Raw genomic sequence first — 26,533 nt, forward strand, 5'->3', positions numbered from 1 at the left:
CCGAGCCAGCAACCAAACAAAGCCAAGCACTGCAAGCAGCCAGAAACGCCGCTTCCCTGCAGGCAGGCAGCAATGGCACTGGTGCAGACAACACTCAGCCCGATGTAGGCAGGCTGGGAGAGCAGAGCAGGCATGGGCCAAGGTGGTGCAAATGAGTCCCTCCCTGCTTACTCCTCTGCAGGTCCGCTTCCCAGGCAAACACAAATTGTATGGGATGGGGAGGTTTTGCTATGTTGTTGTTCTTTAGTTGTTTAGTCGTGTCCGCCTCTTCGTGACCCCCTGGACCAGAGCACGCCAGGCACTCCTGTCTTCCACTGCCTCCCGCAGTTTGGTCACACTCATGCTGGTAGCTTCGAGAACACTGTCCAGCCATCTCGCCCTCTGTCGTCCCCTTCTCCTTGTGCCCTCCATCTTTCCCAACACCAGGGTCTTTTCCAGGGAGTCTTCACTTCTCCTGAGGTGGCCAAAGTCTTGGAGCCAAAGCTTCAGCTTCAGGATCTGTCCTTCCAGTGAGCACTCAGGGCTGATTTCCTTCAGAATGGAGAGGTTTGATATTCTTGCAGCCCATGGGACTCTCAAGAGTCTCCTCCAGCGCCAGAATTCAAAAGCATCCATTTCCCCTTTTAAAAAAAGCTCAACAGTTTTACTTTCTGAAATATGGCAACCCTATAGCAAAACCTAGACAGCATCTTAAAAAGCAGAGACATCACCTTGCCAACAAAGGTCCATATAGTTCAAGCTATGGTTTTCCCAGTAGTGATGTATGGAAGTGAGAGCTGGACCATAAAGAAGGCTGATCGCCAAAGAATGGATGCTTTTGAATTCTGGTGCTGGAGGAGACTCTTGAGAGTCCCATGGACTGCAAGAAGATCCAACCTCTCCATTCTGAAGGAAATCAGGCCCGAGTGCTCACTGGAAGGACAGATCCTGAAGCTGAGGCTCCAAGACTTTGGCCACCTTGTGAGAAGAGAAGACTCCCTGGAAAAGACCCTAATGTCGGGAAAGATGGAGGGCACAAGGAGAAGGGGACGACAGAGGACGAGATGGTGGGACAGTGTTCTCGAAGCTACCAGCATGAGTTTGACCAAACTGCGGGAGGCAGTGGAAGACAGAAGTGCCTGGCGTGCTCTGGTCCAGGGGGTCACGAAGAGTCGGACATGACTAAACAACTAAACAACTAAACAACTAAACAACTAAACAACAACAACAACAAAGAGATTCAGACAAATCAGAAAACCTGCTTCCTGCCGTATCGGGGGGGGGGGGGACTGGTTTGCTACATGACTCACTAGCGTGAGTGAAGGAAGGGTAACATTTAATCAATATATCCTCTCCTACTATCCTTAACGTTCCCACAAGGACAGATGCAGATTCACTCCCCTTCAAGGGCTGGGCTGGATTAAGGCAGAGGCAACTGTTGATTTGGCCTCTTGGCTTTCACTGACAGGGCAGCGTTTAATATCAAAGGCTGGGGAGGAGGCGATAAAACTCTTGTGAAAGGCAGGCGGTGTTTGATTCTTGCAAAATCCCCCAAAGATTTGCTGTGGCTTTATTAGCCGTTATCTGTGAGTTTTCCAACATGCTCAGGTATAAGTTAAATATGGATAAGGGGTTTAAAGCAGAGAACGCTCAGCTAGCAGGATATAAGCTTTGAAAATTGGATTGGAATTTAATAACGCGTCCTAATTAACTGAGGAGAAGGATTAGCTCAGACCTGAGCGAACGGATTAGATTGAATCAGGAGGCAATGTTTGCACCAACCCAGGAGATTTTGATCAGTGGGGGAAATTCAATCAGTCACGACCGCCTATTAAAATATCAGTTGTATGCCTAAATTCGTGCTATTTTTGCAGGGTCCCCATACGGCGGTAAAATGCGTCTCTGTGGCTGTGTACGCCTCATAACTTTAAGGCGCATGATTCCGCCCCCCCAAAAAAGAATCAAGAGAAGTGAAGTTTGTTAAGGGTGCTGGGAATTATAGCTCAGCGGGGTTGGTGCAAACAACAGTTCCCAGCAATTGCAGGCTGCCAGTTTTTGCAGGGGTGGTGTCAGGGACTGTGCTGAGGAGGGCTGCACTGAGGACAACAGTATAGATTTGGAACAGCGGTTTGCAGAGGGACATAGTTCAGAGGACAGAAGCTGGGAAATACTGGATGGGGAACAGCTAGGAGAAGAAACACTGGAAGATTCACAGTCTCTGGACAGCATTCCTACGCTCTCGCCAAGGTCAAGAAGAGCTCGGAAAGTGGCAGAACAGAAAGCACAGCACAGCACAGAGGGAACAAGATCAGATTACAAGATGTAGACGTGACGTAGATTAATAGGGACGTAAGGCGGTGGAATCCTTAATTGGGAGCACCGCCATTCCAAGGAGATAAATAATAATAATAATAATAATAATAATTATTATTATTATTATTATTATTATTATTATTATTGATGTATACCCCGCCTATCTGGCAGGGTTTCCCCAGCCACTCTGGGCGGCTTCCAACTGAATTTTAAAAATAATACAGCATCAAATATTAAAAACTTCCGCCTTCAGTTGTCTTTTAAAAGTAAAATAGTTGTTTATTGCCTTGACATCTGCTGGGAGGGTGTTCCACAGGGCGGGCGCCACCACCGAGAAGGCCCTCTGCCTGGTTCCCTGTAACTTCACTTCTCGCAATGAGGGAACCGCCAGAAGGCCCTCGGAGCTGGACCTCAGCATCTGGGCAGAACGATGGGGGTGGAGACGCTCCTTCAGCTATACTTGGCTTTTGAGGCTGTTTAGGGCTTTAAAGGTCAGCGCCAACACTTTGAATTGTGCTCAGAAATGTACTGGGAGCCAATGTAGGTCTTTCAAGACCGGTGTTATATGGTCTCGGCGGCCGCTCCCAGTCCCCAGTCTAGCTGCCGCATTCTGGATTAGTTGTAGTTTCCGGGTCACCTTCAAAGGGAGCCCCATGTAGAGCGCATGGCAGTAGTCCAAGGAGGAGATAACTAGAGCATGCACCACTCTGGACAGACAGTCTGCGGGCAGGTAGGGTCTCAGCCTGCGTACCAGATGGAGCTAGTAAACAGCTGCCCAGGATACCAAATTGACCTGCGCCTCCATGGACAGCTGCGAGTCCAAAATGACTCCCAGGCTGCTCACCTGGTCCTTCAGGGACACAGTTACCCCATTCAGGACCAGGGAGTCCCCCACACCAGCCCGCCCCCTGTCCCCCCAAGAACAGTCCTTCTGTCTTGTCAGGATTCAACCTCAATCCTGAGATTTGCTCTTTGTTCTCTTGCTGCAATTCTTAGAGCGTCTAACTGGTAAGAAGACCCCTTTTCCTTTGTCCTGCTTGTCTGCTGCCATGGGGGGAGAAAGCCAATTCCCTGACGCAGCCACATTTTGGGAATACTTTCCCCAAAGGTCAAACTTTTTGCAAGAAGGAATGCGACAGGGGAATCGCACCGGGAAATGAGAACGTAAGAACACAAAGACAAGCCTGCTCCGTCAGGCCAGTGGCCCGTCCAGCCCAGCAACCAGCCAGATACCCAAATGGGAAACCAGGCAGCAGGATTCGAACACAAGACCCGCTCTCCCCTCCTGTAGTTTCCAGCAGCTGAGATTCAGCAGCAGTGCTTCCTCCGACCGTGGAGTCAAGATCATAGTTTGGGCACTGAAATCTCAGGGTCTGGGGTACACCTAACCTGCTCACATTTATTCGAGTCTTTGTTTTTATTGTGCCAGTTAATTTTCATTTGCCATTCGAATTCATCATTTTCAGTTTTTGGAAGCCAGCTTGGAGCTTTGTGGTTTAGAAGAAGGAAGGCTAAGGCTAATCTGACGAATCAATCAATAAATCAGCTGAAATATTATAAATGCCAGGCAGACAAATGACAACCACACACACATGTCCAGGTTTGTGAAATTGTTATGTACTGAAGTTCTCACCCTGGGCCAGCAGGGGGATACTGTAGATCGTTTCACTCAGGTCCACATATACAAATAAGGGATCGAAAGTGACGTTCAGTGATTGGATAGTTACAGAAAGTGGTTACTGTTGCGCTGTAGTGGAGCTCTATATAAGCAGGCTGGCTGAACCCTTCAGTTCAGTTCTGTCCTGGCCTGTGAATAAACAAGAGCTGTTTGAAGAATTGCTGTGTCGTCTGATATGTTCACCCACAACTTAACAGAAATAATAATGTTGGTGGAGAAGCATTGAACTGGGAGGGGTGGCTAACACCCCAGAGGACAGGATCACACTTCAAAACGACCTTGACAGATTAGAGAACTGGGCCAAAACAAACAAGATGAATTTTAACAGGGAGAAATGTAAAGTATTGCACTTGGGCAAAAAAAATGAGAGGCACAAATACAAGATGGGGGACACCTGGCTTGAGAGCAGTACATGTGAAAAGGATCTAGGAGTCTTGGTTGACCACAAACTTGACATGAGCCAACAGTGTGATGCGGCAGCTAAAAAAGCCAATGCAATTCTGGGCTGCATCAATAGGAGTATAGCATCTAGATCAAGGGAAGTAATAGTGCCACTGTATTCTGCTCTGGTCAGACCTCACCTGGAGTACTGTGTCCAGTTCTGGGCACCACAATTCAAGAAGGACACTGACAAACTGGAACGTGTCCAGAGAAGGGCAACCAAAATGGTCAAAGGCCTGGAAACGATGCCTTATGAGGAACGGCTAAGGGAGCTGGGCATGTTTAGCCTGGAGAAGAGGAGGTTAAGGGGTGATATGATAGCCATGTTCAAATATATAAAGGATGTCACATAGAGGAGGGAGAAAGGTTGTTTTCTGCTGCTCCAGAGAAGCGGACACGGAGCAATGGATCCAAACTACAAGAAAGAAGATTCCACCTAAACATTAGGAAGAACTTCCTGACAGTGAGAGCTGTTCGACTGTGGAATTTGCTGCCAAGGAGTGTGGTGGAGTCTCCTACTTTGGAGGTCTTTAAGCAGAGGCTTGACAACCATATGTCAGGAGTGCTCTGATGGTGTTTCCTGCTTGGCAGGGGGTTGGACTCGATGGCCCTTGTGGTTTCTTCCAACTCTATGATTCTATGAATTGTCTTTTGTAATGACCAGCCTTTATACTGTTGTTAAAATTGGCAGTTTAATCGAGTTCAATTTGAGCACGAAAGATGTTAAATTGTTTTTTATAGGCAACAACAGCGGCAAGAGTATTGTTAGTCCAGAAATGGAAGCAAGAAGAGATTCCGACGAAAGAAGAATTGCAAATAAATTTAATGGACTATGCAGAATTGGACAAAATGACAGGAAGGATTCGAAACTTGCGGGACCAGAGATTTACAGAAGATTGGAAGAAATATATGAATTATATGAAGATCAACTTTAGCCAACCAATTACACTAGTAGGACTACAAGAAGCTGTGTAAGGAGAAATGTACGAAGCATTGCAACTAGAGAAATAGTGATATTAGTTATGAGCTAAATGTAATTGAAGAAGTGGGAAATGTGTGATTAGACTGGAAAATTTTCAGATGAGATTAATGGAAGTCAAAAAAAATGTATAAGATGTTAAGATATGTTTAATTACTGTTGAAAATGATATGTTGAAAAAATTATGTATATAAAAAAAACAATTTGAGCACGAAATGCGAGTGGGCAGAACCTTTCGCAGAGAGAGAGAGAGGTTCCTTCTGTTCTGTTTTGGAATAACCGCTTGCAAAGATCCCCAGCTCAGAAGGACATCTGTTTCCTGTCTAGTAACATGTTTGGTTTTCATCTTCTCTAAAGCAACATTTGAAAAATCACCGGTGAGAACCGGGCAGCTAACAGTGCGGTCCGAGGTGGGTTTAAAGGTAGTAAAGGTAAAGGGACCCCTGACCATTAGGTCCAGTCATGGCCGACTCTGGGGTTGCGGCGCTCATCTCGCTTTACTGGCTGAGGGAGCCGGCATGCAGTTTCCGGGTCATGTGGCCAGCAGGACTAAGCCGCTTCTGGCGAACCAGAGCAGTACACGGAAATGCCGTTTACCTTCCCGCCAGAGCAGTACCTATTTATCTACTTGCACTTTGACGTGCTTTCAAACTGCTAGGTTGGCAGGAGCTGGGACTGAGCAACAGGAGCTCACCCCGTTGCGGGGATTCGAACCGCCGACCTTCGGATCGGCAAGCCCTAGGCTCTGTGGTTTAACCCACAGCGCCACCCGCGCCCCTAACAATAATTGACGACCCTCAAAAAGTGACAATGAACTAAAAACAGATTGAAACTCACATCAACTTTCTAAATAGCTGGGTAAAAGGTAAAGGTAAAAGGACCCCTCACCATTAGGTCCAGTTGCAGATGACTCTGGGGCTGCGGCGCTCATCTCGCTTTATTGGCCGAGGGAGCCGGCGTACAGCTTCTGGGTCATGTGGCCAGCATGACTAAGCCACTTCTGGTGAACCAGAGCAGCACACGGAAATGCCGTTTACCTTCCTGCAGGAGTGGTACCTATTTATCTACTTGCACTTTGACATGCTTTCGAACTGGTAGGTTGGCAGGAGCAGGGACTGAGCAACAGGAGCTCACCCCGTTGCGAGGATTCGAACCACCAACCTTCTGATCGGCAACCCCTAGGCTCTGTGGTTTAACCCACAGCGCCACCCATGTCCCACCGAGGCGGGTTTACTCAGCGGCAAATCCCACGGTGTTCCGTGGGACGTACTCCCGAGTAAGCGTGTGGGCTCGCCGCTTCAAATGCCTTCGAGGATCTGCTCACTTCCCGGCCTGTCAATCATTTGCTGCCACGCAAATCAGGTTAAACAAATCAGGGAGGAGGGCAAGGGGATTTAATGAGTGCTCTTGTGGGGAGAGAGAAATAGAAAAAAGAGGTGCTAATTAGGGAAGGGGGGCGTCTATGGGGCGCCTCTTGCATGTGGGCTGCCTGGGGTGAAGTCTGAGGGGGTGCCATTTACTTAGCCACACCTGACCCAGTTGCAGCCTGTTAATTAGGGAGAGAGTGCAAAATATGGTCTGAAGCTCAACATCAAAAAAACAAAGATCGTGGCCACTGGTCCAATCACCTCCTGGCAAATAGAAAGGGAAGAAATGGAGGCAGTGAGAGATTTTACTTCTTGGGCTCCATGATCACTGCAGATGGTGACAGCAGCCACGAAATTAAAAGACGCCTGCTTCTTGGGAGAAAAGCAATGACAAACCTAGACAGCATCTTAAAAAGCAGAGACATCACCTTGCCAACAAAGGTCCGTATAGTAAAGCTCTGGTTTTCCCAGTACTGATGTATGGAAATGAGAGCTGGACCATCAAGAAGGCTGATCACCGAAGAATGGATGCTTTTGAATTCTGGTGCTGGAGGAGACTCTGGAGAGTCCCATGGACTGCAAGAAGATCAGAGCTCTCCATTCTGAAGGAAATCCGCCCTGAGTGCTCACTGGAAGGACAGATCCTGAAGCTGAGGCTCCAAGACTTTGGCCACCTCCTGAGAAGAGAAGACTCCCTGGAAAAGACCCTGATGTTGGGAAAGATGGAGGGCACAAGGGGAAGGGGACGACAGAGGACGAGATGGTGGGACAGTGTTCTCGAAGCTACCAGCATGAGTTTGACCAAACTGCAGGAGGCAGTGGAAGACAGGAGTGCCTGGCGTGCTCTGGTCCAGGGGGTCACGAAGAGGCGGACACCACTAAACGATTAAACAACAACAACAACAAAATTAGGGAGAGGGTGCAGGCAGCCAAGCAGCCGAAGGATGGAGAGGTGTTGATGGATTTCAAGCGAGCAGCTTGAGCACCCGAGGGAGCTCCAGCAGGGGGCGCACATGAGCCACACTTAAGCCCTTTGCAGCCCAGAGAATTTTTTTTAAAAAATAAGAAATTAACCCTCCCTCCCACCTTTCCTTTCTGTCTCCCCTTCCCAGGGCCGGATTTAGGTTTGATGAGGCCCTAAGGAGCTCCTGAAGGTAATGGGGCCCTTTCTATGTCCAGCTGTCCTTTGTCAGCAACAAATTGTCGCTGTTTTTTGTGTTGAATATATGCTAGATGGTCATTTATGAACCTCATAGGTATCTGAAGCCATTTGCACATGTGGCCACACACACACACATATCTGAGCGGTTTACAACTGTACATAAAACCACAAAATAAAAACCACGGAAAAGTTAAAATCAGAAATCCACTAAGTATTATGGAAAGTTGTAGTCTTCATTGCCTCCATAGGGGTGGCAGAATAGGAAAGTTTCCAGCAGACGTTTCAAAGGCATTTACAGAAGGTGCCTGATTCTAGTGGCAGAGAGTTCCCCAGGACTGGGCGGATGTCACCAAAGGCTCAGTTCCTTATGGTTGTCAAATGAGCCTCAGCAGCTCAGGGAATGGCCAGCGATGCTCCTTCAGATGATCTCGGTGACTGAGCTGGGATAGAAGGAGGTTCCCTGCGATATCCTGGATCCATGTTGTTCAGGGCTTTGTAAATTAATGCAAGGACTTTGAACTTGGTTTTGTGGGCAGCCAGTATGGAGCCAGATTGAGGTTTGATGTGGCCCTAAGCTACTGAAGCTAATGGGGCCCTTTCTATGTCCAGCTGTCCTTTGTCAACAACAAATTGTTGCTTTTTTGTGTGTCAAATATATGCTATATGGTAATTTTTGGACCGAATCTGTTAAGTTGTGGGAGAACATATCAGACGACACAGCGATTCTTCAAACAGCTCTTGTTTATTCGCAGGCCAGGACAGAACAGAACTGAAGGGTTCAGTCAGCCTGCTTATATAGAGCTCCAGTACAACGTAACTGTAAAAAATTTCTAAAACTATCCAATCACTGAACGTCACTTTCGATCCCTTATTTGCATAACTACCTACAGTATACCCCTGCTGGCCCAGGGTGAGAACTTCAGTACATAACAGATTCGGTATCTCCAGCCATTTGCACATGTTGTCCTGCAACCCGTCCATGCAGAATGTGGGCACCCTAAATATAGAAAGGAGCAAAGCAGGGATATTTTAGGGAGCAGGCGAGCAGGCGGGGCCCATGGCTTACATCCTAGGAGCCTACACAACACAAAACACGGTTGCTGTAGGTAGGTTTTATTTCATTTGCTTTTTATCTTATATTTTGGAAATGTACATCTAGTGGGGTTTTTTTTTTTCCTTTAAATTTTTTTGGGCGCCCCCTAGAGAGTAGGGCCCTAAGCTATATGTAATCTGGCACTGCTCGCCCCCACCCTTCCTTTCTGTCTCCCCTTCGTCCCATTTTTTTACAACAGGGATTGTATATGACCGGACTGCTGGGCCAGCTCAGAATTCTGTATCAGATTTGGCAACCAAGAGAGCCTCCATTTTTTACAGTTTCAACCTGATTATAAACGTGTATATAGAGAGTTTAAAATCCTACCCATGTTAAATTGTTTTGTAATGATTTCCCCCTATGCTTTTAGCTTCTCTTGTTCCTATCTGTAAGCCTTAAGTCCCTGACAGGGGAAAACACAGTGTGTTTAATCATCATCATCATCATCAGTGATTTTTTGTTAAAAAATGTTTAGGGGTACAGTCATACCTCATGTTACATTTGCTTCAGTTTGTGCACTTTCAGGTTGCGTCCCACGGCGACCCGGAAGTACCGGAAAGGGTTACTTCTGGGTTTCGCGGTCGCGCATGCGCAGGCGCACAAAATGACGTCCCGCGCATGCGCAGAAATGGTGAGTCGTGACCTGCGCAGACGCACAGACGCTGGTTGCGTTCCTTTCAGGTTGCGAACGGGCCTCCGGAATGGATCCCATTTGCAACCAGAGGTACCACTGTACTCCGATTTTTGAATCAAGAAAAATCACCATTTTATACTTCAAATCGGGAAAAATAAATACAGTAAATGGACAAAAGTACAAAGATTCACAAAATGTTTAGGGGTATCCATTTCTTTGGTTTCTGAATGTTGGAAGGTCCAGGGCCAGAGTATTGTTGGCCCAGAAATGGAAGCAAGAAGAATTACCTCTGAAAGAAGAATAGCAGACAAAATTAATGGACTACGCAGAATTAGATAAGATGACAGGAAGAATTCGAAACCTGCGGGACCAAAGGGTTACAGAAGTTTGGAATAAATACATGAACTATTTGAAGAGCAACTGTAATCCAACAAATTACGCTAGTAGGACTACAAGAAGTTTTGTAAGGAGGAATATATGAAATATTGCAAAGAAGATAAAATAGAGATGTTAGTTATGATACTTAAAAGCAATAGTGAAAGTAATAAATGTAAACTAAGTGGAAAAGGTTGGAAAAATTTTAGATGTGATTGACGGAAGTAAAAAAAAATTGTTTAGGATATAAAAGTATGTTTTATAATTGTTGAAAACGATATGTTAAAAAACAAATAAATATATATATAAAAAGGAAGGTCCAGGGCTGATAAAAGAAAGTACCGTATTTTTCGCTCTATAAGACGCACCAGACCACAAGACGCACCTAGTTTTTGGAGGAGGAAAATGAGAAAAAAAATATTCTGAATCCCAGAAGCCAGAACAGCAAGAGGGATCGCTGCGCAGCGAAAGCAGCAATCCCTCTTGCTGTTCCGGCTTCTGGGATAGCTGTGCAGCCTGCATTCACTCCATAAGACGCACACACATTTCCCCTTACTTTTTAGGAGGGGTAAAAGTGAGTCTTATAGAGCAAAAAATATGGTACTTTTTCAGTGCACAGTTAAGCTGTGGAACTCACTGCTACCAACTCGGATGGACAAATTCATGGAGGAAAGAAAGGCTACTAGCCTAAGGTTACCAGATTCTCCCCCCCCCCATGAATCCGGGGACACTTTTCAACTTCAATGGATTTTGTATAGGGACTGATTTGTAAATCCGGGGACTGTCCCCGGGAAACGGGGACGTCTGGTAACCTTATATGAGCCACAACGACTCTGTTAAGTTGTGGGCGAACTTATCAGACGACACAGCGATTCTTCAAACAGCTCTTCTTTATTCTGATGCCAGAACAGAACTGAGGAGCTCAGTCAGCCTGCTTATATAGAGCTCCAGAACAATCGTAACTGTTGCAACTTTCTAAAGCTATCCAATCACTGATAGTCACTTTTCAATCCTTCATTTGCATAACTATCTACAGTATCCCCCTGCTGTACGTAACAGACTCTGCTCTGCTTCTGTGGCCTGAGTCAGCTGAGCTTCTGAACAGGAAACAGCAGGAGGCGAGAGGGCTCTTGAGTTTGAATCCTGCTTGTGAGTTTTATCAGCTACTTTTAAAATGAGGCTGCATTTTAAATTGCATTTTAACCTGTATTTTAAATTGGTTTGTCCCCCCCCCCCCAATTATGTTTTTACTGTGATTTTATTGGTGTTAGCCGCCCTGAGACTGGCTCTGGCCTGGGAGGGCGGGGTATAAATATTATTATTATTATTACAGATAGGTAGCCGTGTTGGTCTGCCATAGTCAAAATAAAAAAAATTCCTTCCAGTAGCACCTTAAAGACCAACTAAGTTAGTTCTTGGTATGAGCTTTCGTGTGCATGCACACTTCTTCAGATACACTGAAACAGAAGTTGCCAGATCCTTCTATATAGTGAGAAGGTGGGGAGGGGTATTACTCAGAAGGGTGGTGGGAATGGGAGATTGGCAGATAGCTGAGATGAGCCTGTTGACGACTCTTAACGACTGCAATAGGTCTTACAGGAAAAGGCAAGGGGTGAGAAAGTGAGAAATGGCTTAGTCATGTATAATGAGATAAGAATCCAATGTCTTTGTTCAGACCAGGTCTCTCCATGGTTTTGAGTTTGGTAATGAGTTGCAATTCAGCAGCTTCTCTTTCTAGTCTATTTCTGAAATTCCTTTGTAGTAAAACAGCTACTTTGAGATCTTGTATAGAATGTCCTGGGAGATTGAAGTGTTCTCCTACTGGTTTCTCTGTTTTGTGATTCTTGATGTCAGATTTATGTCCGTTTATTCTTTGGCGTAAGGTTTGGCCTGTTTGTCCAATATAGAGAGCTGAAGGACACTGTTGGCATTTGATGGCATACACAATGTATGCCATTGTGTACACATTATTACAAGCCTCTGGTTGGCCACTGTGAAAACAGGGGGAGACATTGGTCTGATCTAGCAGATACTTCTTGCTCCCCCCCTTGCCCCCAATGTTGAGGTCGGGTCTGGGCCCAGCGGTGCAAATTGGGAGACCCCAACAGCCTCAGAGAAGATCATCGCCTCTCCAGCTGCTTCTGATATTTGCCTAAGAACTTGGCACGCTCGGTTCCGTCGCAAACAAATAAAAAGTTTCTTCCACAAACAAGAGATCAGGGCGATCCCACCCTGTCTGAACGAAGCGGAGGGCAGGTCAAGTTCCAGAACGGGGTGGGAGGGAGAAAAAATATGGGCTGTCTCCAGATCCCCTGCCTGGAAAGCCCCTTCTCTCCACTGCCTCTCTCCCTCTCTCCCTCTCACACAGACACACACAGCCACCTGCAAAACTGCTTTCCTGAAAGCCAATTCGATTTAGCCAGACACAAAACAGATCCCTGGGAAAAAACAAAACAACGCATTGCTCAGCGCAGGTCAAAAACAAACACGTGTGCCAAGATAGGCCTCAAGAAGGCTGCACCAGACGGTTAAAAGCATGTCCCCAGCAAGAACCCTGGAGAAGGCAGTTTGTTAAGGGGGCTGGGAATTATAGTTCCGCGTGATGTAAATGTTACGAGAATTGCAAGGTCTAAGATATAAAACAAACGTTCAGAAATGTACCAGGCAAACACATACATAAATATAGAAACCACATGTCTGAAACAGTACAGTGGTACCTCAGGTTACAGATGCTTCAGGTTACAGACTCCACTAACCCAGAAATAGTGCTTCAGGTTAAGAATTTTGCTTCAGGATGAGAACAGAAAAGGCGCAGCACAGCAGGCCCCATTAGCTAAAGTGGTGCTTCAGGTTAAGAACAGTTTCAGGTTAAGAATAGACCTCTGGAACAAATTAAGTACTTAACCAGAGGTACCACTGTACAGGAAAAACAGTCCTAAAACCATTTTGACTCTTTCACTGACCTCAAATATTCCTCTGCAGTTTGGATGGAAATGGGAAAAACCTCCCCATTGTCTCTGCGCTCACAAATCCTGTCTTAAGGGCACATTTGGGTCTGAATAGGGTGAGCCTGTGTCCTGGACTCAGGAATTACCGTATTTACCATCACAAAAGAATGCCCAGGTAATGCAATCAGTGACCATTATCAGGTATCCTGGCAGACAGGATTTCTGCTGTAGACCGACCGCCTCCTTCTGTGATGTATGTATGATGTTTTTGGGGGTGGTCTTGAGCTACAGGGTGGGCAAATTGAAAAGTCTATATAAGGGCTTGCGCACCATTGTTCTGGGTTCCTCCTCTCTCCCGCGTGGGGCACAGGCGAGGACCCTGTTGCAACAGCTTTAATAAAGATCAAGCTTACGAGCTGCTTTGCTTCTCAATATTCTCTGGTTGGCCTCTGTTATTTTCTCCAACCAATAGGGAACCTACATAAGGACTCTATATATGGGCTCTTGGGTACCCCATAAGGGGAAAGGGGCAGATTTTTTTCTTACAAGGTTTATTTTCAAGGTTCTTTTCTGGAGGGGTGCTAGAAAAGGCTCGTTTCAGCTCAAAATACCTTGGTTCCTCTCCTTTTGCTCCCCAACGCCAAGGCGGCCCCACACCCTGCTGCTGCGACTAAATACCTCTGAGCATGTGTGAGCTCTACCTCTCTTTCAAATCAGAACCAGTGAAGGCGGTGACGGTCCTGTGTGAGTGTCTGGAGGCGGTTGGAGGATGGATGGCGGCTAACAGATTGAGGTTGAATCCTGACAAGACAGAAGGACTGTTTTTGGGGGACAGGGGGCAGGCGGGTGTGGAGGATTCCCTGGTCCTGAATGGGGTAACTGTGCCCCTGAAGGACCAGGTGCGCAGCCTGGGAGTCATTTTGGACTCACAGCTGTCCATGGAGGCGCAGGTCAAATCTGTATCCACGGCAGCTGTTTACCAGCTCCATCTGGTACGCAGGATGAGACCCTACCTGCCTGCAGACTGTCTCGCCAGAGCGGTGCATGCTCTGGTTATCTCCCGCTTGGACTATTGCAATGCGCTCTACGTGGGGCTACCTTTGAAGGTGACCCGGAAACTACAACTAATCCAGAGTGCAGCAGCCAGACTGGTGACTGGGAGCGACCGCCGAGACCATATTACACCGGTCTTGAAAGACCTACATTGGCTCCCAGGACGTTTCCGAGCACAATTCAAAGTGTTGGTGCTGACCTTTAAAGCCCTAAACGGCCTCAGTCCAGTATACATGAAGGAGCGTCTCCACCCCCATCGTTCTGCCCGGACACTGAGGTCCAGCTCCGAGGGCCTTCTGGCGGTTTCCTCCCTGTGAGAAGCCAAGTTACAGGGAACCAGGCAGAGGGCCTTCTCGGTAGTGGCGCCCTCCCTGTGGAACACCCTCCCATCAGATGTCAAAGAGAACAACAACTACCAGACTTTTAGAAGACATCTGAAGGCAGCCCTGTTTAGGGAAGCTTTTAATGTTTGATGTATCACAGTATTTTAATATTCTTTTGGAAGCCGCCCAGAGTGGCTGGGGAAGCCCAGCCAGATGGGCGGGGTAATAATTAATAAATTATTATTATTATTATTATTATATTATTATTATTATTATTATGAAGTGCATTCCCCCCATACTACTACTACTACTAATAATAAAATTTTATTTATATCCCGCCCTCCCCAGCCGAAGCCGGGCTCAGAGTGCCTAACAACAATAAAAGTAACAGCATTCTAAATTCATTCTAAAATCAATTCAAAATCAAACTAATGGCAACCATTGGGCTAGAGTTCTATGAGGATTACAGAAGGAGAGAGGGGTCAGGCTGTGCCTTGGCCAAAGGCCTGGCGGAACAACTCTGTCTTGCAGGCCCTGCGGAAAGATGTCAAGTCCCCCAGGGCCCTAGTCTCTTGGGACAGAGCGTTCCACCAAGTCGGGGCCACGGCCGAAAAAGCCCTGACTCTGGTTGAGGCCAGCCTAACCTCTCTGTGGCTCGGGACTTCCAAGATGTTTTTATTTGAAGACCGTAAGGTCCTCCGTGGGACATACCAGGAGAGGCGGTCCCGTAGATACGAGGGTCCTAGGCCGTATAGGGCTTTAAAGGTTAAAACCAGCACCTTAAACCTGATCCTGTACTCCACCGGGAGCCAGTGCAGCAGGTATAGCACCGGATGAATGTGATCTCGCAGCGAGGACCCCGTAAGTAGCAAGGACCCCGTAAGGAGTCTCGCCGCAGCATTCTGCACCCGCTGGAGTTTCTGGGTCAGTCTCAAGGGCAGCCCCACGTAGAGCGAGTTACAATAATCCAGTCTGGAGGTGACCGTCGCGTGGATCACAGTGGCTAGGTCAGGGCGAGAGAGGTAAGGAGCCAACTGCTTAGCTTGGCAGAGATGAAAAAATACCGCCTTTGTTTTAGCTGCAATCTGTGCCTCCATGGAGAGAGAGGTATCAAAGATTACACCCAAACTCTTAACGGATGGTGCTGGCACTAACTGTGCCCCCGCAAGAGATGGGAGTTGTCCCCCCCCCCAATTCCATATCGTCCCGACCCAGCCAAAGGACCTCTGTCTTTGAAGGATTTAACTTCAACCGGCTCCCACGTAGCCATCCAACGTGGCTGCTTTATTTGTACATCTAAAACAAAGAAGTTCTTCCTTGAAGGCCGGAGGGCAGGTGGTTCAATTGACCAATGCGCACTTCCTCTTGCAAGAAGTTAAAAGCATAATCATCCACACACCAGATCAAGGAAGGAAGGCTAAAGGAACAGGTTGAGAAGGAAGTCGCCTCTAATTGTCTACACGGAGCTGCTCATCTGCAAACTGGATTGCTATCTTCACAGCACGCTCCTTAAGCCAGTCTCAGAATTCCTGGTTTCAATGGGTGGGGTGGGGAATACATTGAGACAGAAAGAAAAGATGTTTCTGCAATGTCACTATTCAAGCACATGCACCAGAAATGTAGGCTAAATTGGATTAGCAAAGTGCAACAAAACCACTTTAAAAACAACAACACAATTCTGGGTTTTTTGCAGTCAGGGAAGTGAGCGGGAAATGCATCAAAAAGCGTTGGATGAACGGATTGCTAATAGAAATCCCATCTGATGGGAGGGCATTCCACAGAGCAGGTGCCACCACCGAGAAGGCCCTCTGCCTGGTTCCCTGTAGCTTTGCTTCTCGCATTGAGGGAACCGCCAGAAGGCCCTCGGAGCTGGACCTCAGCGTCCAGGCAGAATGATGGGGGTGGAGACACTCCTTCAGGTACACTGGGCCTTTGAGGCCGTTTAGGGCTTTAAAGGTCAGCACCAACACTTTGAATTGTACTCGGAAAAGTACTGGGAGCCAATGTAGATCTTTCCGGACCAGTGCTATATGGTCACGGCTAAACATGAGGAAGAACGTTCCAGCAATAAGAGCTGTTCAAGAGTGGAACGGACTCCCTTCGAAGGTTTTGGGCTCTCCTTCCTTGTTTTTAAGGAGATCTGTCCTGGATGCAGAGGGTTAGGGCTGGATTAGGGCCAGATGTAAGTCTGACAAGGCCCTCAGCTCCTGAAGGTAATGGGGCCCTTTCTATGTCCAGCTGTCGTTTGTCCACAACAAATTGTCACTGTTTTTTGAGTTGAATATATGCTAGACGGTCATTTATGGACCTAATAGGCATCTCAAGCCATTTGCATGTGTTGCCCTGCAACCAGTCCATGCAGAATGTGGGCACCCTATATATAGAAAGGAGCAAAGCAGGGATAATTTAGGGAACAGGCAAGCAGGCGGGGCCCAGGACTTACATCCTAGGAGCCTACACAACACAAAACACGGTTGCTGTAGGTAGGTTTGGTTTCATTTGTTTTTTATCTTATACAGTCATATCTCGTGTTGCGTTTGCTTCAGGTTGAGCGTTTTCAGGTTGTGTCCTGCGGCGACCTGGAAGTACTGGAAAGGGTTACTTCCGGGTTTCACCGCTCGCGCATGCGCAGACACTCAAAATGACGCATGCACAGAAGCGGAGAATCGCGACCCGCCCACACGCAGACGCGGGTTGTGTTCTGCTCGGGTTGCGAACGGGGCTCCGGAACGGATCCCATTCGCAACCAGAGGTACCACTGCATTTTGGAAATGTACATCCAGTTTGTATTTTCCTTTAATTTTTTGTTTAGCTTATACGTAAATCCGGCAATGGATTTACAGTTCTATGATTTAGCAAAGATGGAGGACGCCTGCGAAGGAGGCATCTCGCCTGAAGGAAACTGACACTCCCCTCTTGAGCAGTTGCCCGTTTTTACTTTGCTTTAAAGTCCTAAAGTAAATCGCCTGCTTGCCAGGGAAATGCACAAACGGCAACAACAACAACACCCCCCGAGTGAACACCCAGGCAGGCGGCCTGCTTGCTCTTGCCATTACCTGGGAATCAATATCGAGGCATCCTGAGCGCGGTAACCGCAAACGCCCCATTTTCTCTTGGAATCAATCCCTTCTGATGCAGATAGAGAGACAGCACAGTGAAAACAAACTCAAAAAGGTCAGTGGCAACTTGCTCCCAGCATCTCTGGATCCCTAAGGATGTCAGCAAACAAAAGGGAGGTCGTCACGGCGATGGTATTTGGCCCAGCGGCCGAATGCATGTTTGGAAAGGGAGTCGCCGAAGGTTCGTTCTGTAATGGTGTTGGGAAAGACTTCTGCCTGAAGCCTCAGGAAGCAGCTGCTGGCTAGTGTGGGCAACCGTAAACAAACTCGGTCCAGTATATCTGAAGGAGCGTCTCCACCCCCATTGTTCTGCCCGGACACTGAGGTCCAGCGTTGAGGGCCTTCTGGCGGTTCCCTCCCTGCGGGAAGTCAAGTTACAAGGAAGCAGGCAGAGGGCCTTCTTGGTGGTGGCACCCGCCCTGTGGAACGCCCTCCCACCAGATGTCAAAGAGAACAACAACTACCAGACTTTTAGAAGACATCTGAAGGCAGCCCTGTTTAGGGAAGCTTTTAACACTTGATGTATTACTGTATTTTAATATTGTGTTGGAAGCTGCCCAGAGTGGCTGGGGAAACCCAGCCAGACAGGTGGGGTATAAATAATAAATTATTATTATTATTATTATTATTATTATTATTATTAACAGCGTGATCCCGCACGGATCACGTTTGCAATCCGAGAGTCCACTGTATTGCCCCTGTTATATCTAATTGCAAATTCAAATGTATCTCCGTTGTGTTTTACGACTTCCTTGATAGTGTATGTGAGCTGGAACTGGTCTGTGACCGAAATAATAAATTCGAAAGGAAACCCTCCATGCCACACACACACACACAGCCAGCCCTGATGCTGGTCTGTGACCGTATTAATAAATTCATTCATTCATTCACAGACGGCCCTTACCTGATGAAGACTATGACCCCGACCCTTGCAATGTCTTTGTGCAGGATTTTCCAGGACTCTCGGATCAGGGCCTTCTGAGACTCTGAAAGGGAGAGCCGCTCAGGGTTTCCCCCGCACTCAGTCTCCTTGCTCAAGTCCAGCCCTCCTTCCACAAACGACCCTCTCTTTTCCACGTCAAAAGTTGGCTCCGGTGTGACGCCTGGTCCGGATAAGGCACACCCCATCTTTCTCTGGGGGGACGGATTCTGGCACCCTGGGTCCTCCTTTCCCTCCACGCCAGCTAAAGCAAACAGAATTTTTTTATTTCAAAGATAGCTGGAGACGGAACAAACAGGCATTAATTGAATCAGCTCTCGGGGGAGAAGGGAGAAGCGCTGGCGATGGTTTCGCGGCACACGTTGTTCCCGCTGAAAATTGTACGCGAGCCGGAAACGGTCCGCCAGGCCCAATTTGTTTCACAGAATTGGAAGGGACCCCAAGGGTCATTTAGTCCAACCCCCTGCAATGTAGGAATCTTTCCCACAACTCTGAGATTAAGAGCTTCATGCTCTGCCCACTGAGCAATCCCACCTAAGCTCGTTTCAGTTATATTCCTATCCAGACCTCTCCCTGAAGAGCGGGGGGCAGAGTCTCCCCACCCCAGATAACCTCATCACAACCTTGCAAGGTTGGCCAGCTTGACCGACGGCAGAGACCCAGGACATTCAAGGGCTGGACAGTGATTTGAACCCAGGGCTCGGGTTAAAAACACTCATGCACACACTCAACCGAATGAAAAGGGTAGTTGTGCGTGTGGAGGCTGTGAAAAGGGCAGATTCCATGCTAGGGATCGTTATGAAAGGAAATGAATATAAAACTGCTGTTATCATAATAAGGCCATTATGCAAATCTATATCGCATCTGGAACACTGTGTAGCATTCTGGTCGCCTTGCCTCAAAATGGATATTGTAGAGTTGGAAAAGGGAACCAGAACGACCCACTTCCCCGTGAGAAAAGGTTGGTGCGTTTGGAACTTAGAATAGGGTTACCAGACGTCCCTGGTTCCCGGGGACAGTCCCCGGATTTGCAAATCTGTCCCTGGACAAAATCCGTCCCCGGAATGTCCCCAGATTTGCAAATCTTTCCCCGGGAAACATGGCAGCGGCAGCCTCAGCAACCCAGAGCCAGCCTGGTAGCGCAGTTGGCTCTGGCTGGCGTCAGGAGCTGCTCGCTGCCGTGGTGTCCGCCATTTTTCCTGAGCCACGGCAGCGAACAGCTCCTGAAGCCAGCCAGAGCCAACTGCGCTACCAGGCTGGCCCCTCCTGGGCAACGACCGACTGCCCATGACTCCTGAGCCTCCCCAGATCTGTCAAAACAAAAGGGGAAGGGGACAAGAGATTGGGGAAGGCTTGGGAGTCACGGGCGCAGGGCGCACCATTGCCCAGTCTCTGTGCATTTATGTTTCACAGGGTGCAAAAGAAGGGCTTTGCACCTTTATACAATATGCATGTGTGCTTGGGCCCAGGGTCTTTTGTCTCACCATCCCCACTACTGACTCCCTGCTGCTACTCAGATTAAAAAAAAAAAGGAAAAAAATGTCCCCGGATTCGTTGAAAAAAAAAATCTGGTAACCATAACTTAGAATCAGAGTTGAGACCCTAAGGGTCATCCAGACCAACCCGCTGCAATGCAGGAGTCTCAACTCAAGCATCCATGACAGATGGCCATCCGACTTCTGCTTCAAAACCTCCGAGGAAGGGGAGGCCACTAACTGCGGGAGGCAGTGAAAGACAGGAGTGCCTGGCGTGCTCTGGTCCAGGGGGTCACGAAGAGGCGGACACCACTGAACAACAACAACAACAACATGTTTTTATACTGTATTTTATGCTGCTTTTATAATTAAGTGTTTTAAATTTGTTGTTAGGCACCCTGAGCCCGGTTTTTGAACTGGGAAAGGGCGGGGTATAAATAAAATAATAATAATAATAATAATAATAATATGCATATTTTAAATTGGTTTCTCTTCTCATTGTAAGCAGCCCCCAGGTTGTACGCAGAGCGGCGTGGGAATGCCTAAACTCAATAAACGCAGGGTGCACGTTGCAATTAACAGTGTTCCTTGCACTTCGACAAAGAGCTTGAGGTTTTGCAGTGGGGGGCAGGCGGTGGATGGGAAGCAGTTGGCGCCAGCGGGGGGGCACTTCTTGCCTCCCACCCACCGGCTTTGCTGGTACACATGGCCACTTGGGAGCCGCTGCCAGGCTGTGAACGGAAGCCTCTGAGCTGCTGGAGGAGATCCATGGAGAGGCGCCGGCAAACAAGAGTGTTCGGCTGAAGCGGTGCCAGTTTCCGTCCGGAAAAGTACGAGGATGGGTGGGAGAGACCGGGGAAATCTCCAAGGACCCAAAGATGGAGATGGGAATGATGGGGGAACCCCAAAGCTCGCAAGGAGCATCTCAGGCCCCAAATTTATGGGGCGCAAAATTAGGGTGGAGTCTGGCAATGTTACAAGGTGGGCCCTGGAGTTGGTGTTGTTTAGTCGTATCCGATTCTTCATGACCCCATGGACCAGAGCACGCCAGGCACTCCTGTCTTCCACTGCCTCCCACAGTTTGGTCAGACTCATGCTGGTAGCTTCGAGAACACTGTCCAACCATCTCGTCCTCTGTCGTCCCCTTCTCCTTGTGCCCTCCATCTTTCCCAACATCAGGGTCTTTCCCAGGGAGTCTTCTCTTCTCATGAGGTGGCCAAAGTCTTGGAGCCTCAGCTTCAGGATCTGTCCTTCCAGTGAGCACTCAGGGCTGATTTCCTTCAGAATGGAGAGGTTGGATCTTCTTGCAGTCCATGGGACTCTCAAGAGTCTCCTCCAGCACCAGAATTCAAAAGCATCCATTCTTCGGCAATCAGCCTTCTTTATGGTCCAGCTCTCACTTCCATACATCACTACTGGGGAAACCAGAGCTTTAACTACGGTATATGGACCTTTGTCGGCAAGGCAATGTCTCTGCTGGGCCCTGAAGACGGAGGTTAATTGGGAGGGCAGACCAGCCTTGCTCAGAGTGTCTTTGCTGTGATGTGCAGCCAACTTCTTAATATTTTTTTGAAGTTATTGATAAGGGTGCTCTTGTGCACCTGGAGATTCAATCCCTTTCTCCACCTGGAGACTTCAGATCAGACCTGGAGGTCTGGAAATCCTAAACCACATCCTTTCTCCTCAGGTGTGCCTCTCCTCAGCCCTCGTCTCTCTGCGCCATTCTTGCATGCTGTTACCTTCCTGGAAGGTGTGGCTGTGCCTCTTCCCAAACTGGACTGTGAGTTGTTTTTTGTAGTTTAATTTTTTTTATTTTAATATAATAATTCAACATTAATACATACATATTACAAATATACAGACAAACATACATTTCATACAATCCTTAAAAATATTCATACATACCCACACTCAATCCCACACATACTTCCTTTTCCCACCACCACCCCTCACCCTTGTGTTAGACTTTCAATCTACTCAGTTGCAATTTCTTTCCCCTTCTATTACTTTCTTTCACACACTTTTAAACCAACTTTCTACTTCTTTTTCTGTTACACATTGTTATCCATCTTATTTAGTATTTCATTATTTATAACAGAACTTATTTATTCTAACCGGAGTTCTGATTTTTCACTATGATTTAGCAAGTATCCTTTAAACACCTTCCAGTCCTTGTCTATCTTCTCTTTTGAGATCCTTCCAATTTCTCCCATTGTTTTGGATATATTGGAATACTCCAATAATTTGGCAAGCCACTTTTGTCGGTATTATACCACTTTTCCAATTTGGGAAAATGGAAGAGTGGACCGTCAGTTGTGTGCCTGTGTGTAGCTGCAGAAACTCGTGTGTGGCCAGAATTCAGCCAACAGGACACAGGCAAGAGTCATGCCACCATCTCCTGTTAGAATGCAGCCGTTGAGGGGTTTGCACGCACAGGAATGTGTCCCCGACCTTAATTTCTCGCATTGCACTGTCACAAATCCGGGTTTGCTACTGAGCAGAAACTCAACACGCACCAGGAGACAGATGCACTTCTGAACACCCGACTGACACCCCCGTATGCTAAATGCTTCAGGCTACACCAATGAGACATAATTTGCGAACAAGTTGGGTAGGAGATAGGGACGCGGGTGGCGCTGTGGTCTAAACCACAGAGCCTAGGGCTTGCCGATCAGAAGGTCGGTGGTTCGAATCCCCGCGATGGGGTGAGCTCCCGTTGTTCGGTCCCTGCCAACCTAGCAGTTCAAAAGCACGTCAAAGTGCGAGTAGATCAATAGGTAACGCTCCAGCGGGAAGGTAAATGGCGTTTCCGTGCGCTGCTCTGGTTAACCAGAAGCGGCTTAGTCCTGCTGGCCACATGACCCGGAAGCTGTACGCCGGCTCCCTCGGCCAATAAAGCGAGATGAGCGCCGCAACCCCAGTGTCAGCCACGACTGGACCTAATAGTCAGGGGTCCTTTTACCTTTACCTTTAGGTAGGAGATAAAGGAGGAAATGTAGACATGCAACCAGAGATCTCTAATATAATCGCTTTTTTCAAATGGTCTGGGGTTTTGTTTTTTTAACAGATTAATCAACTCAATTTTTTGTTGATTAACAACCAGCTGAAGCCAGGAAGGGAGCAGTCTTTTGTTTCTGGTGTGTTAATGTAAGGAATAGTGAAAGAGAAATATTCTTAAAGAATGGATACCTTTTGTTGTTGATGATGATGATTAACAGCCAGGACCGTTTATTAACCGGAGGCGTGGGGGCTTCGGTCCAGCTCGTTTACATCCCGGGCTCTGCGCTACACCTATGTAAGAGGCTCCCGGATCGCAGCCCAGGCGCCCTCCCGCGCCCTCTAAGCGCCCGGCGCCCCTTACCTGTCCCCGTCGGGGGAACTCCGCGCGACAGGAGTACCAGCAAGATCAGGTGGCTCGCCAGCTGTGCCATCCTCACTCGGAGCGCTTCCCTGCTCCTCTGGCAGACTCCGCAGGGAGGCGGCAGGCAGCGAGGTGGCCTTGCGCCCGCCCCGATTGCGCCCGCCCAGGCAGCCCCGGAGCGAGAGGATGCGAAGGCGTTTCCCTGAGCCGGAGGCAGCGCGCTCCGATGGGCGGCTGAGAGGAGGGGAGCCGGGAAGGGAGCGCGCCCTGACTCTCCTTCCCGGACACTCAGCCTGCGGCGCTCTCCAAATCTGGCGCCCCTGCGCCACTAATCTCTGTGGGTAAGACGTCCCTGTATCATAGCTGTCAACTTTCCCCTTTTCTTGCGAGGAATCCTATTCGGAATAAGGGAATTTCCCTTTTTTAAAAGAGGGAAAAGTTGACAGCTATGCCCTGTATAGCAGCAACAACAATATTTAATCAAGTTACAGATAGGTAGCCGTGTTGGTCTGCCATAGTCAAAATAAAAAAATTCCTTCCAGTAGCACCTTAAAGACCAACTAAGTTAGTTCTTGGTATGAGCTTTCGTGTGCATGCACACTTCTTCAGATACACAGAAATGCATGCACACGAAAGCTCATACCAAGAACTAACTTAGTTGGTCTTTAAGGTGCTACTGGAAGGAATTTTTTTATTTTGAATATTTAATCAAGCAAAGGCACCTATAGTGAGGCTTTTCAGGGTTATTAGAAAGTAACCGATTCATCACTTAAGAAAGCCAAGGTTCAAATTCCTTAACTGGCAAGGTTCTCAACCTGTGCCCCCCCCCCAGATGTTGTTGGACTACAACTCCCATCATCCCTAGCTAGCAAGGCCAGAGCTCAAGGATGATGGGAGTTGTAGTCCAACAACATGGGGGGGGGCGACGACCCACAGGTTGACCAGGTCTGTGCAAAGCACGATACTGCATATCACTTAACAAATGTAAGAAGAATTTGCTAGACCCGTCTAGTCATAGAATCATAGATCTGTAGAGTTGGAAGGGACCTCCAGTGTCATCTAGATCAACCCCCCCCCCCACGATGTGGGAAGAAGCACCTGTCCCATCTGAGGCTCGAACCTGCAATGTTGGTGTTCTCAGCGCCACTCCAGGATCCTGCCGCCACCCAGAAGTCTCTTCTGGGAAACCCACAAGAAGGATGCCAGCACAATTAGCAGCTGTCCCTTCCTGCGGTTTCCAGCAGTTGAGATTCAGAACCACAGCTGCCTCAACTGTGGAGGCAGAACAGAGAAGTCCTGGCTAGCAACCATCAATTGTTGTTGTTGAGCCGTTTAGTCGTGTCCAACTCTTCATTACCCCCTGGAGCAGAGCATGCCAGGCCCTCCTGTCTTCCACTGCCTCCCGCAGTTTGGTCAAACTCATGCTGGTCGCTTCGAGAACACTGTCCCACCATCTCATCCTCTGTTGTCCCCTTCTCCTTGTGCCCTCCATCTTTCCCAGCATCAGGGTCTTTTCCAGGGAGTCTTCTCTTAAGGTGGCCAAAGTCTTGGAGCCTCAGCTTCAGGATCTGTCCTTCCAGGGAGCACTCAGGGCTGATTTCCTTCAGAATGGAGAGGTTGGATCTTCTTGCAGTCCATGGGACTCTCCAGAGTCTCCTCCAGCACCAGAATTCAAAAGCATCCATTCTTCGGCAATCAGCCTTCTTTATGGTCCAGCTCTCACTTCCATACATCACTACCAGGAAAACCATGGCTTTAACTATACGGACCTTTGTTGGCAAGGTGATGTCTCTGCAACCATCAATAGCCTCCATGAACTGGTCCACTCTTCCTTCAAAGTCCTACAAGCTGTTGGATATCACTGTCTCCAGTGGGAGGGAGTTCCATAGGATAACTCTCTGCCCTAAATCTCCCAAGGTTGAGCATTTTTGGACGTCCACTTCCAAGCCACCATCAGGGAGACAAGGGGGCAAGGATGGGGCTGACAGGTGGGTCTTGGGGACTGGGTGAACCCTGGGGCAGCACCCAGGCTGCAGTGCTCCAGGGGAGGTTTTGCTGAACTGCCAGGAGGGTTAATAATAATATAATAAATTTTCATTTATACCCCGCCCTTCCCGGTTCAGAAAACCGGGCTCAGGGCGGCTAACAACAAATTTAAAACACTTAATTGATGCAACAAAAAACAGCATAAAATACAGTATCAATAACAATAAATTCAGAATTTAAAAATCAAATTTTTTTTTTTGGGGGGGGGAAATCCGTTCAATAAACATTAGATGATCACCAGGGCTGGCTGGCTAAGTTAGTCCTATTGGGCCAGCGAGGAGACCTGGGGAGAATTAGTTGTGGGATTCCAGAGCGGATAATCTTCATAAAAAGGGGAGGGGGAGGTAAGGAAGGGAAATAAATAAGAACTGGAGGAGAGGTCAGCCTCTGATCCACCCAGCGGCACAGAAAACAAACTCAGGCTGAGGTTGCAATCCTGTGCACACTTACTTGGGAGCAAGCCCCGCCAAACTAAATGAATTTGCTTCTGTGTAAAGCTAGGGACGTGGGTGGTGTGTGGGTTAAACCACAGAGCCTAGGGCTTGCCTATCAGAAGGTTGGCGGTTCGAATCCCCACCACGGGGTGAGCTCTCATTGCTCAGTCCCAGCTCCTGCCAACCTAGCAGTTCGAAAGCACATCAGTGCAAGTAGATAAATAGGTACCACTCCAGCGGGAAAGTAAACGGCGTTTCCGTGCACTGCTCTGGTTCGCCAGAAGCGGCTTAGTCATGCTGGCCACATGACCTGGAAGCTGTACGCCGGCTCCCTCGGCCAATAAAGCGAGATGAGCGCCGCAACCCCAGACATGGCCAATACTGGACCTAACGGTCAGGGGTCCCTTTACCTTAAACGCACATAGGATTGTGCTGTGATGCAAGAAAGGTCAAGCTAGAATAAAATTCACAAGCAAGGGAAGATTCACTTTGCTTCCCACCCCTGTCAACATTCTGCTTGTAACGTCTGTGGAGCACAGAGACTTGTTCCCCCACTTTTGGGGCGTGTGTGTGTGTTTATCTCCAACTCCTCGAAAGATTCCATCAACGGCGTCTCCAAAAATTTTTACACATCACTTGGGAAGACAGGCGAACTAATGCCAGTGGACTGGAAGAAGCAAAGAACTCCAGTGTTGAAGCAATGATTTTTCAACATCAACTTCGTTGGACTGGTCATGATGTGAGGATGCCTGATAGTCCTCCAAAGCAACTACAGTGGTACCTCGGGTTAAGTACTTAATTCATTCCAGAGGT

General features: G+C 48.0%; 1 protein-coding gene and 1 long non-coding RNA gene across 4 annotated transcripts in view; one reads left to right on the forward strand and one right to left on the reverse strand.

Annotated features, from left to right (window-relative positions):
• The window catches only part of LOC309536931 (neuroglobin-like), a 37,931-nt gene that overhangs the window by 9,541 nt on the left and 1,857 nt on the right, over nt 1-26,533 (reverse strand). Inside the window, exons 1-2 of one of the 3 annotated variants that reach the window (XM_082231342.1) lie at nt 24,361-24,613; nt 18,369-18,648 (exon numbers count right to left, since the gene is read on the reverse strand). In XM_082231342.1, the coding sequence (XP_082087468.1) occupies nt 18,369-18,592 (224 nt within the window). In that variant the 5' untranslated portion in view covers nt 18,593-18,648; nt 24,361-24,613. Of the gene's footprint in view, nt 1-18,368; nt 18,649-23,240; nt 23,315-24,360; nt 24,614-26,533 lie in introns of those variants that run through there. The other 2 variants (XM_082231340.1, XM_082231341.1) reach the window with 2 other exon arrangements.
• The window catches only part of LOC309537043, a 67,476-nt gene that overhangs the window by 5,622 nt on the left and 35,321 nt on the right, over nt 1-26,533 (forward strand). The gene's annotated exons all lie outside the window — the stretch shown is intronic.

This window comes from Podarcis vaucheri, assembly GCF_965113315.1.
Source record: "Podarcis vaucheri genome assembly, chromosome: 7".
NCBI lineage: Eukaryota > Metazoa > Chordata > Lepidosauria > Squamata > Lacertidae > Podarcis > Podarcis vaucheri.